Source organism: Molossus molossus, unplaced genomic scaffold, assembly GCF_014108415.1.
Source record: "Molossus molossus isolate mMolMol1 unplaced genomic scaffold, mMolMol1.p scaffold_m16_p_7, whole genome shotgun sequence".
In the NCBI taxonomy this organism is placed as follows: domain Eukaryota; kingdom Metazoa; phylum Chordata; class Mammalia; order Chiroptera; family Molossidae; genus Molossus; species Molossus molossus.
In genome coordinates this window covers 102187674-102208237 of record NW_023425401.1, presented here as the reverse complement: position 1 = coordinate 102208237, position 20564 = coordinate 102187674, and the positions used below count along the sequence as shown (strand labels likewise).

The 20564-nt window shown below is 35.2% G+C and overlaps 1 protein-coding gene across 5 annotated transcripts in view; it reads left to right on the top strand.

The window, feature by feature from the left end:
- BRAF (B-Raf proto-oncogene, serine/threonine kinase) overlaps positions 1–20564 on the top strand; it is a 150661-nt gene that overhangs the window by 78181 nt on the left and 51916 nt on the right. For 3 of the 5 annotated variants that reach the window (XM_036246201.1, XM_036246204.1, XM_036246203.1), the window contains exons 7-11: positions 391–510; positions 6942–7101; positions 12597–12633; positions 16297–16433; positions 17637–17754. In XM_036246201.1, the coding sequence (XP_036102094.1) occupies positions 391–510; positions 6942–7101; positions 12597–12633; positions 16297–16433; positions 17637–17754 (572 nt within the window). Of the gene's footprint in view, positions 1–390; positions 511–6941; positions 7102–12596; positions 12634–14026; positions 14147–16296; positions 16434–17636; positions 17755–20564 lie in introns of all 5 variants that reach the window. The other 2 variants (XM_036246205.1, XM_036246206.1) reach the window with 1 other exon arrangement.

Sequence of the window (20564 nt, the reverse complement as noted above, 5' to 3'; positions counted from 1 at the left end):
AAGGTCTTATACTTTTCTTGATCAGTTGAGCAAGTAGAATATAACTTTGTATTTTAAAGTATATTATAATAATGTAATCTAACTTTGCAATAGTTACATTTTCTTCTAATTCCTTAACCATAAAGCATGATTTTTCCCTTCTGATATGTAGGAATTTGCTATATAGAACAATTAGTTTTAGATTCTGAGCTTGCCCTTGAAAATACAATATAATTTTTAAAAATAAGCCTTCAGACCAAAACGCACTAATTGAATTTAACAATCATTTCTAAAAATGGAATTTGATCAACTCAGATATTTTTGTTAACTCTGTAATGTATTGATATATGAAGCTTCTGGGTTTTGCACAAGTTAGGTTTGTTTTGTTTTGTTTTTGTTTTTGCCTCACAGTTTGCTGTTTGTCTCCAAGTTTTTTGAACACCACCCAATACCACAGGAGGAGGCCTCCTTGGCAGAGACTACCCTTACACCTGGATCATCCCCTTCTGCACCTCCCTCTGATTCTATTGGGTATGATTTGACTTCTGTTCAGTGACATGCTATTTGAGCTGGTTTCTTTTGGATCTTTGGTTTATTTTCAATTTTTCCAAAACATTGGATTGTTAAAAAGGAACTTTTTAGATAACTTATTTTATTATACCAGTCAGATATTTAACATGTATTTGGTACAGATACATGGAATAAAAGCTGGCATAGACTGTTTCAGGACCAGTCTTAAAATAAATTAAGCAACAGATCATTTAGAGTCCCCGCCTTGTGCTCATTACTTTATTAGGTGATATCAGATCTAGAAGTACATGACTTCCATTTAGAAAAGTAGTGTTAACAATGAGACAATGTCAAACAATTTAAAAACAGTATATAATTAAAATCTATAATTTATGACATAGTATTTTAAACTATGTGATAAGAAAGAATATTACCATGTTTACAGGAGAAGAGGATAGTGAGAGAAAGTAGTCAAAAGAATTTAATGAAGAAAGTAGGATTTACGAGGCTGTGGAGAAAAGGGGACTCTAGTACACTGCTGGTGGGAATGCAGACTGGTGCAGCCACTATGGTCAACAATATGGTATTACCTCAAAAAATTAAAAATTGAACTGCCATTGGACCCAGTGATCCCACTTCTAGGAATATACCCTAAGAAGCCTGAAACACCGATCAGAAAGAATTTATGTACCCCCATGTTCGTAGCAGTACTATTTACAATAGCTAAGATCTCAAAACAGCCCAAATGTCCATCAGTAGACAAATGGATAAAAAAGCTATGGTATATATACACAATGGAGTACTATGCAGCTGTAAGAAAGAAAGATCTCTTATCTTTTGAGACAACATGGAGGGACCTGGAAAGTATTGTCCTAAGCGAAACAAGCCAAACAGAGAAAGACAAGTATCATATGATCTCACTTATTTGTGGAATATAATGAACATAACAGTCTGAGGAATGGGGTAGTCCCAGAGACATGGAAGTGGGGTACAGACTGACAATCCCCAGAAGAGGGGGTGGGGGGGAGATAAACCACAGAACTTATATGCATGTATGCATGAACAGTGGACATGGACAACAAAGCTGGGGACAGGCTGGGGAGGGAGAGGGAGGGGGGAATCAGTGGGGGGAAAAGGAGAAACTGTAACAAAAATAAATTAATTAATTAAAAAAAAAAAGAAAGTAGGATTTAAATTGGACCTCAAAGAATTCTAAAATCTGAATTAGCCTGGGGAATAAAAGCATGGTGATTGTGAGGCAGGAAAGTGGGAGGACAAACAAAATAAAGGGAATGGCAATGGTATATTTAGGAGACAGTGAAGAGAGCCAACTCTAAGTCAAGAAGAAGCATGCGTAAGACTAGATTTATGGAGAGTCTAGAAGTTTAGGTTGGAATTTCCACGACATAAGTAGGAAAAAAAGAATTAAGGTTTTTTGAGCAGAGGACTAACCTGATGAAAATGATTTTAAAGAATCACTTAACACTGATATACAAATAGATTGATGGAGAAATATATATCGTAAAGCAGGCCAACTAGGATGCTGTTGGTTGTGAATACAAGTGATGAAGACTTGAACTGGAGTGGTAGCAGCATACAGAAGGAATGGATATTCATAAAGTATAAAAGAGAAAAATTAATAGTAGTATTTATTAGTTGTGGAGGATAAAGGAGAGAACTTACTTTAAAGATGGTACAAAGTCATCCACATATTCAAGCTTCATGCTAGGGGAAAAAAGAGATGATAATGAGTTTAGAAGATTACTAGTTTGCTTTGAAGTATTTCTTACACATGTCTGTTTACTCTTTCCCCATGGGATTTGAGGAAGCATAAATTATACTATATCTGGAAGCATATAGTTAAAAAAAAAAGTCTACATGCATCATTCCATTCTAGACTATTCTAGAGATAATTAGTTAAGGTCAGAAATATTTATTGTTAGTTTTAACCCTACTTCTTCTCACACTTCACAGTGTGATGCTATTCTACTCAGAGAGATAAAATAATAAGTTGATACTCCCAATAGACGTACAATTTTTATGAAGCCAACCTTTCTGGAGCTCTCATAGGCTAGAAATTTAGCAAAAAACTTTTGTGTTAAGGAGTGGATATATTCACCTATTTTGGACCACTAGAAAATGCAACCAATATGTTTTCTTGACAGGTTGTAAAAGTTACATGCTCTGGTGGAGTCATCTTATTCCTGCTGTCTTTATCATTATTTGTATGCAGCTGTATATTTCTTAGGAGAGCAAATCAAAATGTTGTCATTGTTTTGATTTTTTATTAATCCTTTGACTATGACATTCACTTTTGACAGATTCTGTAGACTGTGATGCCTTTCTAATGGCAGGTCCCAGTTCTGTGAGCAGAATTACAGAACATCATAATGAAATTAGCTTGGCCTCACCGAAGGTCATTAATGATAACGATCAGGACATTTGCTTACCAGTGGTGGGAATGCCAGCTTTTTTTTTCTTATCCTTACCGGAGGATATTTTTCCATTTTTGTTCAGATAGAGTGGGAGGGAGGGAGAGAGAGAGAAAAACGTTGATGTGAGAGAGACACATCAACTGGTTGCCTCCCACAGGACCCTGACCAGAGCCAGGGATGAATCACAACTGAGGTACGTGTGTGTCTTTGATCGGAATCGAACTTGAGACTCATTGGTCCGTGGGCCAACACTCTAACCGCTGAGCCAAACCGGCCAGGGAGGGGATGCTAGCTTTAAATTAAAAAATCAGCCCTGGCCGGTTTGGCTCAGCGGTTAGAGCGTTGGCCTGCGGTCCTGAGAGACCCGGGTTCGTTCCCGCTAAGGGCACGTACTTCGGTTGCAGTTTGTCCCCGGCCCTGGTCGGTTGTGCGGGTGGCAGCCACTCGATGTGTTCCTTTCACATCGATGTTTCTCTCTCTCTCTCTGTTCCTCTCTCTCCCTCCCACTCTACCTGAACAAAAAATGGAAAAATGTCCTCAGGTGAGGATAAAAAAAAAAAAAAAAAAAATCAGCCCTGGCCGGTTTGGCTCAGTGGTTAGAGCATCAGCCTGCAGTCCAGAGAGACGACTCGGGTTCGGTTCCTGCTAGGGCACGTACCTCGGTTGCAGTTTGTCCCCGGCCCTGATTGGTCGTGCAGGTGGCAGCCACTCGATGTGTCCCTTTCACGTCGATGTTTCTCTCTTCTCTTTCTTCCTCTCTCTCCCTCCCATTCTATCTGAACAAAAAAATGGGAAAATGTCCTCGGGTGAGGATAAAAAAAAAAAATCATTTGCCTGCATAAGTACTTTGTTTATAGCTAATCTGAAGTAGATTCTGGTCTTGAGCAAATGATGAGAAAGATATTCAAACTTTTGTTTTCCTGATGTTTTTCTGTGACACGTATGTATGCCTGTGAAAGGACAGACGCCGATCCTCTTCTGTATCAGAATTCCTTTGCGTTTTGTTAATAGTCTGATAGCAATCATGATGGTCACGAAACACATATGATAGATGTAACCAAGACATGTTGGAGAAGTGATACATTTCCCAGTTTGGATAAAAAATGAGAGGTACCCCCTACTTTTCTACGTTTGAAAAATGCTTTAGAATGTATAAATTTATGAAAAGTCAGCATTTTGAAATTTGCATATCACTGAACAGAGGTAGTCACTTTGCTTTAAAACTTTTAATATTCTAGTTTAAAAATGAGACCTAAACTAACTGGTAATTTGCTGAAGGGTGTTAGAGGTAAAAAATTATTTTTATTTTTAATTTGGTGTACTGCCTTAAAGAGGATTTCAGCAAGATAGGTAGAAACATCGTGAAGTGAAAGCCAGTTTGCTCACTGCTAACATATTTTACAGAGTATAAATTGCCTTGGTTTGAGTAAAGAATTACAAGCTTGGAAACTCAGTTTTATCAGTTCCCAGAAATAATGATAGTTAGGGGTATATACTGGTTTATATTTACCAGAATCAGAAAACACTAATTCAGAATGCCAGGTAATTCATTTCAGTGAGAAATAGGCCTGTTGTGTAGACCAAACTTCTTATGTTGGATGGACCAACCAATACTCACCCTGCTTTTGAAAGATACTTATGAGAAACCAAATTATAATCAAAAGATTGTTTTTGTTAAGGATAGAATTAGGCCATGGCTCTGTTGTTTAATGACATCATGATATAATAACTTGAAGTGTTCTCCCAAATTATAATATACTTGCCCTCAAGGCTAGAAAAATTGACTTTGTAAAACAACGCATACCTTTCCCTGGGTGGTGGTAGATACAAACTGACAAATTATAGTCTTTCTGACTTTGTGGAATAGCAGATATCCTTTTTGTCTAATATATCTATTTTTCTTTAGATATGATAATTAAATTTATCCAAGTTTTTTTTTTCTTCTTACTTCCGGACCAGTGTCCTTTGCATACATAGTTCTGATTTGATATGTACCACATATTGCTGTCATAATTCACTAAGTTTCAAAAATAAGTTGCTGTCACTTATGCTTACATCAAATCAGTTATATTAATTAGACTATCATATCGTTAATTCAGATGCTTTCTTCAAGTCTTATTTTAAAATGTGCTGTTGCCTTGAGACTTTAGATAAGTTTATATAAAATATCTTTTTAAAAGTCTATACTTTCTAAAACTGAAAAAAAAACTAATATTTTCATTTTTACGTCCTTTTTTTTTATCCTCACCTGAGGACATTTTTCCATTTTTTGTTCAGATAGAGTGGGAGGGAGAGAGAGGAAGAGAGAGAGAGAGAGAGAAACATCGACGTTAAAGGGACACCTTGAGTGGCTGCCATCCGCATAACCAACCAGGGTTGGGGACAAACTGCAACTGAGGTACGCGCCCTTAGCAGGAACCGAACCGAACCCCGGTCTCTCTGGACCACAGGCCAACACTCTAACCATTGAGCCATACAGGCCAGGACCATATTTACGTTCTTGTACCTGCTCCCAGAATCTTTTGGCAAAGGAAGTATATTTGGCTGCCTAAAACAAAGACAGTTCTGTCAAAAACTAAAAATGTCTCAATAGTCAGAATAAAAGGACCAGTGGAGCATGTTAACTTTTCTAAAAGCCAGTTTTGTATTTGTCTTTACCTACAATTCTCAATAGTACCAATTTTTAAAGTATATGATATTTTATTTTTATTTCAATTTGTGGATTCATCTAGTTAATATGAACAGATAAAGTGCATATTTCTGTCCCTACCCTTAACAGTATGCTTCAGAGAAGTAAAACTATAAACTGGTATGATTTAGATTCTGTTAACATGTTCTCTTCTTAAGTTTTGTGTCACTATTTGGCTTCTTTGTCTCTTCAAACCTTTATTTTTTTTCTACTATATTTTCTATATTTCTATTCCTCTTTAAACCCTCTTCCCTCACAAAATATCTTTTTATTCCCACAATATTGTCTTTCTGGCTATGTCTTAATAACCACTAAATAATACTGATTAATTACAGAGTTTGCATAAGATGGGGTAGAATGATAACCAGTCTCTGAAGAGAGGCTGTTAGAACTGAGTTCTTCATTGGTCCTGATGGAACTCACTGAGACAACCACACCTTAGCTTTCACGTGATCCTCCTTCCCAGCTCCTTGGGTATCTTTTCTGAGGGGCATAGATTCCTCGCAGCTATTTACAGTCTACTGTCAAATCTTTAGTGTGCTCTGTGATTTATTTTGATGACAGTGATGAGAGATCCTAGACTTTGTTTTTGTCTGCAATATCAAAATATAGACCACTCTGTAACCTGTTTTGATGGTTTCATCAAAAAGCAATTTTTATAAATATTTGCTTTGCTTAACATATGATTCTTACGTGTCTCTTGTGTCAGTCATTGGACAAGGTAAACATTTTAAAACATGAGAGACTTATACTATAAGGGTCAGCTTTTGAATTAGGAAATTATCATTTGCTGTTGTTCAGGATTTTAATTCACCTCTTGTGTAAAGTAACAGGTATATCCTTCAGATCCTGAAATACACATTTGTGTTCTCAAAATATTTATAATTACTTCATACTTTCCATAAACATGTCATTTTAGTAACTTCACCTATCAAGAAATGGCAAAGGTAGAAAAAAATGGCATATTTTATTTACTCAGTCACTACCTAGAGCATTTTTGTGTAACTTTATAGGATAAGAGTTTCTTCAGCTGATTAACCATAGGTAATTTCTAGCCATTTGTAGATATTCCTTGAGTTTTCTAGATAAGAATCAGTGCTTTTATCATTGATAGTTCTTGGAGGGTCTGCTTCAGCAAAGCAGCTTTGTTAGTAATAGTTGTAAACTAATACTTTAAAAACCCATTCCTGCTGGGTTTTTAATGCTTTATTTTAACGATTTTATTTGAGAATATGAAAACAAGGGAGATTTTATATCATCCATTTTTAAAAATATTATCTCTATAAAGTTGCTCTGAATCTTATCTTTCAATGACTTGATTTTTCCAGGCCCCAAATCCTCACCAGTCCGTCTCCTTCAAAATCCATTCCAATTCCACAGCCTTTCCGACCAGCAGATGAAGATCATCGAAATCAGTTTGGACAACGAGACCGATCCTCATCAGCTCCAAATGTGCATATAAACACAATAGAACCTGTCAATATTGATGTAAGTATCCAGCATTGTTAGAACTAAAAAATTCAAGTGTATTTCTTTGATACAGTTATAATATACATCAGAAATAAGTATCATTTTTCATTAATCACAGTTATTGTAAGTGGTAGACTTTTATGAATTACAGATGAGAAAGCCTTGCCTTCTCTGATGGCATTACATGCTTAACTGGTGCCAAGTTACAGACTTGTTCTGATTTCTTTTTTCCCCCTTATGACACCATCTATAAAAATCTTATCTTCATTTATTTAACAGATAATCCACTTTGGCCATTTTCTGATAAAGGGAAAAAAAGAATACAATTGCAGGTTTTTTCTTAAATCAATTTGAAAATCTTTACCTAAATTTCTAAAAGTCCAACTTTGAGTTAAATAACCCTTAAAAACTAATCATTACTTTATGTATTTGACATGTAAAGCTACCCTTTATCTTCTTTACTTTCTTGAGTATGCCATTGTATTTCATCTCTATATACATCTTGAATTTTGGCATTTTTTTAAGTGTAAAGTTTGTCATTAAGCTTTAATCATTTATTGTTTTAATCATTTACCTTTTCTGGTCTCATCATCATATATTGTAATCTCACCTCTTCAGTTATCTTGGCCACCTTCTGGCTGGTCACTCTTAACATTTTTACTTTTCTAGTTTGTCTTGCACACTGTAACTTAGTTATGTACATTAGTGTCACTTCTTCATTTAGATCTTATGGACAGCAGAAACTATTCCTAATATAGTTCCTTTGGCACCTTAGAACTAAACACATAATAAGTTATCAAAAAAATACTTGTTTCAGTAAAAGAGTTAGAAAATAAAGCAGAGAAAATTTCCCATAATATAGACCAGGAGTCAACAAACTTTTTTTTTTTTTTTATCCTCACTCGAGGACATTTTTGCATGTATCTTCAGATATGGAAGGAGGAAGAGAGAGAGAAACATTGATGTGAGAGAGACACATCGAGTGGTCGCTACCCACACAGCTCCAACTGGGGCTGGGGACAAACTGCCACCAAGGTATGTGCCCTTAGCAGGAACCGAACCCATCACTCTCTGGTCTGCAGGTCAATGCTCTAACCGCTGAGCCAGACTGGCCAGGGCAACAAACTTTTTCTTAAAGATCCAGATAGTAAATATTTTAGGCTTGTTGGGTCATATGATTTCTAATGATACCTACTGAACTCTGCCATTGTAGTGTGAAAGCAACTATAGACAATGCACTATAAACAAATGGATGTAGCTATAGTCCACTAAAATTTTATTTACAAGAACATATGGCCAACTCACTATATTTTGCCAGACCATGATATAGACAAAGTGAAGAAGAAATGAGAAAAAAGATGAAACACACAGTATCAGTCCAAAAGGACTGGTTCAGCCCTGGCAAGTTTGGCTTAGCAGTTAGAAAATCAGCCTGCGGACCCAAGAGTCTCGGGTGCGGTTCCAGTCAAGGGCACGTACCTTGGTTGCAGTTCGGTCCCTGGCCCCGGTTGGGGTCATGCGGGTGGCAACCAGTTGATATGTCTCTCTCACATCGATGTTTCTCTCTCTCTCTCTCTCTTTCTCTCCTCCCCCCTTCTCCCCCCCCCCCCCCCCCGTTTCTCCCTCTCCCTCCCTCCCGCTCTGTCTGAAGATAAATGTAAAAATATCTTCGGGTGAGGATTAAACAAAACAAAAAAAAGTGCTCTTGCTGTCTGAGCTGTGATGGGCTGGGATCCTTGGAATGATCTTGGAATTAGGTATTACGTTTTTCAGAACTTGTGCTTTAGAATAAAGAATATAGGTTATTATCCTTAACCTTAATAAATAACCTTAATAACGAAACTGGGAAAATCCACAAGTTTTGTGGGGTTTTTTGCTTTGGAAAGTTATTATATTTTAAAAGGAAATTGAAACTGTTTCCCCATGTAGACAGGGCCCTGGAGTCACTGAGGTAGCTATGTGTGTTAGAAGATAGGTGGCTAACAATAAACAGGCATTCCTCCGTGAGTCCTCGTAAGTGCAAGGTGGAGAAGAGAAGCAAACATCATCCTAACAGGAAAATACTCGCTCATTAACAGAGTATTTCCATATTAGTTTCCACTCAGACATCCCTTCCCATTTAATACCAGCCTGCAACACAACCCCTTTACATTAATATCCAACATTTCCATGAAAACATAATGCAAAACTGGTTGCAAATCTCTCTCTCACACTCACACACACACACACACACACACAATTTTAAGGATTTTATGAAGACTGTAAAGAGTGACTTTGGAGAACTACTCAAATCATATATAGCCATTGAGAAATACACAGAATTAAAGTAGTCCAGTTAATAACAGAAAATACATAAGGATGACAATAGGCTCTTCAAATGAAGTGATTTAAATATCAAAGGACTGATAGAGGCCATTTGAGGGATAAAGTCCTCTAAAATATTTATTATAATGATTATTATTATGATGTAAAAGATGAACTTGAAATTAAGAATTTTGATTTGTGCTATTATATAAGTTGGTATTGTGAACAACAAGAACTTGATTCTGTGTTTATTCTAAGAATTAGCATATTTTTGAAATTATAACTTAAATTTTATTTACTGTAAAAGAAATAAACCTGATTGTAAATTTTAATTTTATTTTTAAAGATAAATTCCCAAATCAGACTTTCTTCCCACTTTTTACTATAAAATATTTTCTGTATTTTTATTGGATTTATTTAAGTGACCTTTTCCTAATATTAATTTCCCCAACTGATAAGGTTTTATTTGATATAGCCAGACCTGATTACAAAGGAAGAAAGATGTGGGAGAGGGGAATATGGGAATAAACATACAGTGAAATAAGAAATCAAATCTTATTTCTAGGTTATGTCTGTTCTCAGATGTTCAAAATTGTAATCTTCATCTTTACTTTCAAAATGAACATTCTTTAAGACCAGTGATTTTCAACCTTTTTCATCTAATGACACACATAAACTACTAAAATTCTGTGGCACACCAAATACTATATATTTTGCCAATCTGACCAAAAAAAAAAGATATAATTTTTATTAATTCACACTGGATGGCTATTGTGTTGGCTGTTGTCATTTTTTTATTTGACGGTCTAAGGGAAAAGAAGTCAGTGTCCCTGACTAAATAGACATTGCATGTTTTAAAACTTCTTGCAACGTTCTGGTTGAAAATTGTTATTATAGGTGTTTCACTTTATCTCTCATTGTCACCACTGTTCTCTTATTAGACTTGAACATTAGGAGTGTCATCTTTGTATCTTGCGTTTTCATCCTTCCCTATAATCAAATAGTCATAAGGTATCACCTTTTCTTTTGATACGCAGCTGAGAGTTGTTCTTATTACCACCAGCATTTGGGCCCATGTTTCTTTATTTGAACTACTTACTTACTACATTAATCTCCTAATTGGATTTCCTGCCATTGATTTCTCTCTCTCCATTTCCATTCTTTATGCTACCACCATATTAATTTTTTACAGCACCTATCATCTATTCCCTTGTTCCAAAACTGTCTTTGACTTCCCATTGATTATAAAATAAAAGATAAACCATTTAGCATTTTCATTCTCTCTCAATCATTTCACTCAATTTCAGTCATTATTTATCATTTATTATTACAGTAAACAAGACTTAATATTGATTCTTGGATACACAGTATGTCAGAATTGGCAATTAAGGATGAATTAGCACACAGTCTTTGCCCTCGACAAAGTCATATTCTAATGGATGAATTAGATGTATAAATAAATGATAATAAAAATGTAGGTAGTTTATTGTAGGGGGTGATAAACTATCTGGTTGGATCTAGGAATATTTAGCAGAGAAGGGACAACATTTAAGCTGGATTATAAAAGATGAATGAGTAGAAGTTTAAGTACACTAGTTATAGTTTTAGGAAGAAAGGGCATTTATTAAGGAAATAGTATATGCAAAAGTATGAAAGTACCTTTAAATGGAAAATTATTGAGACCACCTAGCATCTTATTTACAGTCTGTATTTGTTGATATTTTGTAGAAAATATTGAAGGCTTTATATAATACATTGAACATGATAGAAATACATTTGTAAAGAAGTCAGTCTTTGTTTTAGCCCATAAACAAAACTGCCTATTTGCAAGAGCCTCTTGAGAGACATTTGGGACCATTCAGTCCCTCACATTTAAGTTATACTGGGTACACACACTAATCTAAATTCTGCTTATTAAGGTCCAAATTACATTGCATTGCCAGAAGACTCTTTGTCTTACCCTGAACGTTGTCTGTTGTAAAAAACTGTATTTTAAGAATGACAAATTTTTTTTTTTTTTCATCCTCACCCGAGGACATTTTTCCATTTTTTGTACAGATAGAGTGGGAGGGAGAGAGAGGAAGAGAGAGAGAGGGAAACATCAATGTGAAAGGGACACATCGAGTGGCTGCCACCCACACAACTAACCAGGGCCGGGGACAAACTGCAACTGAGGTACATGCCCTTAGCGGGAACCGAACCTGGGTCTCTCCGGACCACAGGCGGACACTCCAACCGCTGAGCCAAACCGGCCAGGGCAAGAATGACAAATTTTAACAAAATCCTTGTTTGAGCCATTCTAATTTTTTTCTTCTACTTTGTCCTTACACATCTTATTTTTATGATTGTAATTAGTGTACATTTAATTTTGTATTCGGTTTTTTAAATTACATTGTAAACATGTTTCATGATTCAATCTTTATAACTTTTCGTAGCTACATAACATTCACTAAATTTGTACATCATAATTTACTTAGCAAATATGTCAATAAACTTAGAAGAGGGAAATAATTATCTCTGATATTTGTGGTTATTATTTTTAATTCTCACCAGAGAATATTTTCCCATTTATCTTCAGATAGAGTGGGGGAGAGAGAGAGAAAGAAACATTGATGTGAGACACATCGATTGGTTGCCTCCCACATGACCCAGACCAGGGCCAGGAACCAAACCGAAACCAAGGTACGTGCCCTTGACCAGAATCGAACCTGCGACTCTCTGGTCTATGAGCTAAAGCTCTAACTGTTGAGCCAAACCGGCCAGGGCAGTTGTCTCTGATTTTTTAGTATGATGGATAATGTTGCACTGAACATCTTTGTGCATATCATTTTTTCTTTTGAATTATTTCTTTAGGAAAAATTCCCAGAAGTGGAATACAGGATCAAAGGGTATGAACATTTTATGGCTCTTAATTATGTGCCAGTAGAATTTTTTAAAGAATTGATGCAGCCATTGGTTTTGAATTGCCTGAAATGGATTTCAGTATTTGATCTGAACTAATAATCCCTTTGATATAGGGTTAGGTTGGCAGGTGCTTCACATTTTGATTTTATCATGTTCACTAGCTAATTCCATATTTTTTATGTTTTGTGAAGTATTTATAAAACAGTTGTTATTTTGAATTAACATTTCTGTTAATGTTTAGTGGAAAATGTATTATTTTCTTACCACATGCTTTAAATAAAATATACATTACTATTTATTTATAGGACTTGATTAGAGACCAAGGGTTTCGTAGTGATGGAGGTAAGTGGTGATTTTAATTTTTAAAAACTCAGGGAAAATTGCAACTGCTTTGCTGCTTTTCTTTATATTTGCTTTTTTCATGAAACACAGACACAGAGAAAAATGTGTAGAGAAAACCCAATTTTTTTGTTTTTCTCTAGTATTTATCATTTATCTGTATTAAAATTTTAACTAATTTATAACATGATTAGAGAAAAAGAAGACAGAAAAAGGATTCTTAAATGTACTAGCTATGGTTTTAAAAGGTTGTCAAGAAGAAATTCTTAGTTATTGATTCCAAACCATCTCCAAAGCTGCAGATGCAAAATTTTCTTTGGGAACCTCTGCCAATATTTAAAGATTAAGCTTAGAATCAATTAAAACTTGATTTTCCTAAATCATTCTTAGAAAATCCCTTGGATTGCCTGTCACAGCTTCTCAGTTTGTTAGATATTGTCCACTAAGTCTTCCCTCAGTCTTCTAAAAGACTTTGAAATGTATATTTTATATAATGGATCCCTAATAGAAAAGCCCTGTTGATTTTTTTTTTGTCTAGTATATAAAATAAGCAAATGAGAAATTAAATTGAGATTTCTTATAGAATTCTCATCTGACATTCACTTAAGCACCTGGTAAAAATAGGGGGCATAGGAAAACATTGCCTAAAAAATAAGTTTTTAAATAAAAATTTACCCCCACATATTTTCCAAGAGATGGTATTTGAAACTATTTTAAAGTTTTCTTCTAGATGGTTCTCCATGCTTACCTTTTCAGCTGTCTTCTCTCTAATAAGGAAGGCCTGCAATACCTGCGTATTTTGCTTAGAGTTGGTCTCTTCACTGTGACCTGCTTTATCTTCAAAATGTCTTAAGCCCGGTCTCAAAGATATATTATATTGAACAAACATTGTATAAACCATCTTTTGTTGTGTTTCTGTGTACCTGTGAATTACCAAAGTAATAACTCTGCATTATATACTCTAAACTTAGTATTTACTAAAGCACATAGTTATAAAAGTGTTTTGTTTTTTTTTCTGTTTGTTATTCCATGAATCCTCTGATTAATGTTGCTGCCAGTTTGATTTTCATATGTCTTAGTAGCTGTGGCTTTTGAAAATTTTGCCCAATACATCCAGCATTTAAATGTTGCCATCATTTTAGCATCACAAAGTTAATTTAGTCATAAAAACTGCCTGCTTAGTACCTAAAATGAAGTGGCATTTCTTGTCCTTTTTTTCTGAGTCACTTTTTAAAAAATCATTGGGATTTTATGAAAATAAGCAGTTTTTTAAACATCCAGAATTATTTTGTGAAGCAGGCTTCGACTCATCTTATTTATTCCCCATGACTTCTTTCATTTCTTCTGTGTGTCTGTCTTCCTGTGTTTGCCTGCCCCTCTCTTTCTCTTCTAACAGCCCCTTTGAACCAGCTGATGCGCTGTCTTCGGAAATACCAATCCCGGACTCCCAGTCCCCTCCTACATTCTGTCCCCAGTGAAATAGTGTTTGATTTTGAGCCTGGCCCAGTGTTCAGAGGTAGTTGGGCTCTTCTTTCTTGTTTTCACCCAAAGCAAACTAAATATAAACTACTGATACTGTTTGTGCCTCACCCTCACAGTGTGTGTTTGTAAGTGTGAGAGTTTTCAGTACTAAATTTCTGCTTGGCCTGGCTGGAATGCTCTGAATGTGCTTCTCACACATACTCACTACCACAAGCTTTCTGTATGCTATCTGTCTTAAATTTTAAAAGCAAGAAAAGTCTGAGATTTCCATCATGTTTTTTGTTACATTACTTTTTGGTCTTGATAACTTCTTAAACTCATTGGGTGGCAATAAGTTATGTGGGAGGGGGTGTCCTATTTGAATTCTTTTTATTTTAATCCATTTGGGTGGTCACCTTGATGGTGATTAATATTTGCTATCAATTTTTGTGTTTTTTTAAAAAAGTAAAAATGGAAATGGAAATCCCTATTATGAGATTTTATTAGACTTTTGGCTTAATTTTTTTGTAGTATCAGCAGTGTCCTTTTTAAATGTAGGACAGTATATTTAATATTATATCAAAGGTAGGGAGCTTTGAAAAGATTTTTAATATATTTGGGGTATTTTAGCATTCTTCAGAAAATTTGAGGATTGATACTTTCAGTTATGCCTTAATATGAGGAAAATGTTAACAGCATTATTTCAATCTCCCATTTTGTCTTGCCATACTTTAATTAGTGGTTAAACTGATTATTTTTTAATTTAAGTCAAAATTGAGACAGGAGTTTGCTATAAATAGTTTTGAAAATTTTACTGGCTTTTCCTAGTTAGTGTCTGCCACTTATTCTGAACATAGTGGTGTTTCAGATTTTTGCTCTCAGCCCAACAAATTTCTCAGAAAATCCATAGAATGGGCTGGAAGTCATACAGGACCAACTAGCATAATTAAAGTAAAGAATAACAGTGCAGTACTAAGTAGATCAGAACTATGAAGGCTGGGCAAGCATTTTAGGCTTTCTGATGTTGAAAAGTATCAGTGGAAGATAGAAAATGGATTTTGATAGACATTCCAGATACCATTTTCTTTTAGAAATTTACATATGAGATTATGAAAATTTCACATGATAACATATATGATGTAGTAATGATAAAATTTCTCCACAGATTTAACATTTAATTGCTGCTATTGGTATCTCTGTTCTTTGAAAGACAGTGACTGCCCCCCTCCCAAGAATAGTAATCTTTTTTTAAAAAGTTCCTTTGAAGTCTTTTTGTTCTGTATGTACAAATATTTTTTGGCATCTCAGTTCTACTTATCTCTACTCAGGTCCCATGAGGAGTCACTGCCCTGAACTTCTCTGAACCAGGTCCCACTGTACATGAACTTAGAATTATTGCCACTGAGCCAGCATTTGGAAAAGTACCTATCAGAAAGATACGAGTCCACTTTCAAAGAATGCGCCTCCTGGGCTCAGTTGGCTGATAGAATATTTCCATTTGTTGTAACTTGGCTGAGAGGCTATATCACTTTGCTCTCACTTATAAGGGCAAGGATTTTTCAGAGAGTCTTGAGAAGCCTGCTGGCTTTGTTGTATGCGGGCAGCAAATCTTTGTTTAGTGAAATAAGCCTTCAGGAACTGATGAAACTGACCAGTATCTCTCACTCCTAAGTAGTACAGTATGTGGTGTAGGATTTTTTCATTTTATTTTAGTGGCTAATATGAAAAAGCCAAATATTTTTTACATTAAGGCCATAATTAGAATATGTTTCCATTTGGGGATTTCCATCTTTTTTTATATTGATTGGCTGCTGAAGCAACATAAAATAATTAAAAGTTTATTTGTTATATAGGCTTTTACATTGATTTTGCTTTTTTGATTTTTTTTAAATCAAAGAAACAGAACCTTTGGACTATTGTTTAGTATTTATCTCATATTTTAGAGAGGTTCTTTTTCTTAGAGTGTGCACCAATAAGCAAAGTGTATATCTGTAATCAGATGTTTTAAAGGTCACTAAATTGGCCAGAAAACTAAAAGAAATTATAGTACTAATTACCAAATGAGGCCCCTTTTGGGCCTATTCTTTCTAAAAGGTATATACTTGAACATGCACTGCATTTTTTAAATAAGTCTAAATCTCCCCCCATTAAATTAACATACTTGATTTTCCTTTAATGGATACATTTTTCCTTTCACTGACTTAGGATCGACTACAGGTTTATCTGCCACCCCCCCTGCCTCATTACCTGGCTCTCTCACTAATGTGAAAGCATTACAGAAATCTCCAGGACCTCAGCGGGAAAGAAAATCATCTTCATCCTCAGAAGACAGGAATCGAATGGTAAGAGTACATGATATCTTTAATCTTCTGTGTTCTTTCTTTGTAGATGTCATAGCCATATCTAATGTCATCTTTTAGATATATTGGTATGTCCATATGTGACACACAATTCCCATAATCAAATAAAATTAAGAGCTGATAATTGTTTGCTTAATGCTTATTCACACAACACAGATTTTTGCTCTCAATTCTGATGTAATTGAGTGCAAGGCAGTTTTGGAAGAGTAAGAATACAGTTGACCCTTGAATAACATGAATATGAATTGCATAGATCTACTTACCTGCATATTTTTTTCAATAAATATACAGTTGGCCCTCCATATCCCCAGGTTTCACATCCCTGATCCAACAAACTGAGGATTAAAAACAATATTGGTTGTAGAACCAATCCCCAACAGATATCAAGGGACCATTATAGTTAAGTTCTGGGGGAAATCAAAAGGTATACACTGATTTTCTACTGTACTGGGGGTCGGCACCCCTCAACCCCACATTGTTCAAGGGTCAACTCTATTCTGTTTTTAAAATAAGGAAAAAGAGTATTTTAAGCATATATGTTCTAAAGGGCTTATCTGAAATTCAAAGCTCTATCAAAAGAAATTCTTCCCTATTTGAAAAAATAACTTTCTGCTGCACAATATATCTATATTAAAAACTAATAATTTAATTTTAGCAATGATGCATTGGTATATGTTGCATAAGTGGATTCTTTACCCTACCAAAGTGATTGTATATGTTGACAATTTTTTAAGAGACTAGATCAGATAATATATATGAGAAAATTTAGCACTGACTGGAAGAAAGTAAATAAATTATCAGCAGTTACCATAGTGTGTTAACTTTTTGGCTTTTAGAGCCAAAACTAGTCATAGATGTATAGTACTGTCTTGCCCGTAGTAGTACTCCAAATTATAAAATACTTATTTTATTGATTTTAGTGATATATATTTCTGCTCATACCCAGTAAATAATTTTTAATAAATTGTTTTCATCCTAATACTGACTTAGGTCTTCAATTTAAGTTCTGTATTGTAAGAATCATATTTTTATTATTCTTCTGGAGTGTTTTTTTTTTCTTTAAAAGATATTATCTCTTTCTAACTTAAGTCCTTTATATGACACAGGGGAATATATTTAGTGTAAAACATAAGGTTTTTCTGTTTTGTTTTTTTTTGGCTTGACTTTTGCACTATTTTTATCAAGAAAACACTTGGTAGACGGGATTCAAGTGACGATTGGGAGATTCCTGATGGGCAGATCACAGTGGGGCAAAGAATTGGATCCGGGTCATTTGGGACAGTCTACAAGGGAAAGTGGCATGGTATGTATGTAATACAGTGACCTTGTCACAAGTTATGACGACAGGATATATCTAACAACTTTTATTTTAAAAATCAAAGGGAGTATTTATTCACTCTTTGTATCATTAAACTTTTTAATCATATTCAAGAGTTCCTAAAGGTTTCTAACAAAAGTTACGGGAAATAAAAGCTGGATTCACAGCAACCAGGTCTCCTATCATTATAGTGGTGACAGTTTTTAAAGATGACAATTCTACAGGGGAGCTAATCCCCAAGATGTTGTTTTTTCTTTGATAATTTTTCTGCTTACAATTTTTTTTATTTTATTATAAGCCACAAGTATATTAAAAATGTACTTACAAAAGGAAGAAATGGAGAGGAAACATATTTTAAAATGTTCAGCCTCACTAGTTATCAGAATTGCAAAATCAAAAAATAGAAATCATTTGCTTCTAAAATGGACAAAGATTTTTTTTAATTGATCATAATTAGAGTTGTGATTATAATGCTGCTGGTGGGAAAATAAATTACTACAAATTTTCTAGAGAGAAATTTAGCAATATGTATATTGAGCCAATAATTGCATTTATAGAACTTTATAGTGAGGAAGTAATTGGACAGGAACAAACAGATGTGTGTGCAAGAACATTAATTAGAGATCTAATATTAATAAAAAATAGAAACAAATGTAAATTCCCATTTATAGAGTATTATATAAATAAGTTGATAGCCTCCATATATGATTATATAGAAATTAAAATAGTATGGTAAATTTATATTTATTGCTATAGAAAAGTGTCTGTGGTATATTACATTTTACAAAGCAGCATATATAATGTCTCATGTTATGGTGCTACATAGAAATATATATAATAATTTTAAAAATGATTTTCAGTATTTGAATACCTATCTTTTTAGGTTATCTTTTTTTTTTTTTTTTTAATTTTTTTTTATCCTCATCCAAGGACTTTTTTTCCATTTTTGTTGCAGATAGAGTGGGAGGGAGAGAGAGGATGAGAGAGAGAGAGAGAGAGAGAGAAACATCGACGTGAAAGGGATACATTGAGTGGCTACCTCCTGCACGACCCCAACCAGGGCCGGGGACAAATCACAAACAAGGTATGTGCCCTTAGCCAAAATCGAACCTGCGACTAATTGGTTCATGGGCCAACGCTGTAACCGCTGAGCCAAACCAGCCAGGGCTTTAGGTTATCTTTTCATGTGAATTCATAAGTATTCACACTGATACATATAAACGCCTAATAGGATATACATCGATATATTAATAGTGGCCATTTATGATTGGCATGATTATGGGAAATATTTTTTTCTTTATGCTTTCAAAATATTTAAATTTTTTATTATGAGCACTGTATGACTTGGATAATCAGGAAAAAATAAGTTAGTTTAATTATAAAGAAGTACAGCCCTGGCCGGTTTGGCTCAGCGGTTGGAGCGTCGGCCTGCGGTCCAGAGAGACCCGGGTTCGGTTTCCGCTAAGGGCGCGTACCTCGGTTGCAGATTGTCCCCGGCCCTGGTTGGTCGTGAGGGTGGCAGCCACTCGATGTGTCCCTTCACGTCGATGTTTCTCTCTCTCTCTCCCTCCCGCTCTATCTGAACAAAAAATGGAAAAATGTCCTCGGGTGAGGATAAAAAAAAAAAAAAGAAGTACAATATACTTACAAAAAAGTGCATATAATTCTTCAGGTAGCTGAAATCTCACAAAGTGAACACATCTGTAGTCAGTAAACAACATTACCAGCATTATAGAAGTCTTCCTCATTTCCTCTTCCCCCAAGGGAAACCACTCTCCTGATTTTAGCAGAAATCATACAGTATGTACTCCTTTTTGTCTCGGCCCTTTCATTCAACATTGTCTTATAAAATTCATATATATTGTTGTGTGTGAAGTTGTAGGTCATTCATGGTCTATGTAATATTCCATAAAATGATTCCTTTTTCTATCTGCTGTGTGATGAGCATTTGAATAGTTTGGGCCTATTACAAATGCTGCTGCTGTGAGTATTCTTAGTGCACACATGTCATTTGATGAACATATGTGTCTGTTTTTGTTGGGTATTACTTGGGAAAGAATTGTGGGGCTACTAGATATGCCTGTGTTCAGTTTTAGTAGATACTGCCAACAGTGTTTCAAGTGGTTGTACCATTTACACACTCAGTGTCACTGTGTGTGAGTTCTGCCTGTTTCACATAATGTTCTTTAAAATTAATGATTAGTTTTAATAACATTCCTAAGCAAAGCAACAAATGATCCATAGATTTGAAAAAAAAAGTTACTCTGATAAAAGAAGTTTTATAGTTTTCTATTTCAACCAAGCTCCATTGAGCCTGTCAATTATAGTTTTTGTTTGTTGTTATTTTTTATTAATCTTCACCTGAAGATATTTTTCCATTGATTTTTAGAGAGAGGGAGGGAGGGGGAGAGAGAGAGAAACATCGATTGGTTGCCTCCCATACCACCCCCACCAGGGCCGGGGATCAAACCTCAACCCAGGTACATGCCCTTGACCAAGAATCAAACCTGCTACCCTTCATTCCACGGGCTGACGCTCTAACTACTGAGCAAAACTGGGCTGAGCCAAACCAGCCAGGGCTGTCATTTGTATTTTTAACATTTAGTTAGTAAATATGTCTAATTTATTGATTTTTTTAAAGAGAGAGAGGAAGGGAGAAAGAAATAGAAACTTTGATCGGCTGCCTCCTGCATGCCCACCCCCACCCACACTCTGAGGATTGAGCTCGTAACCTGGGCATGTGCCCTGACTGGGAGTTGAACTGGGACCTCTCAGTCCATGGGATGACACTCAAA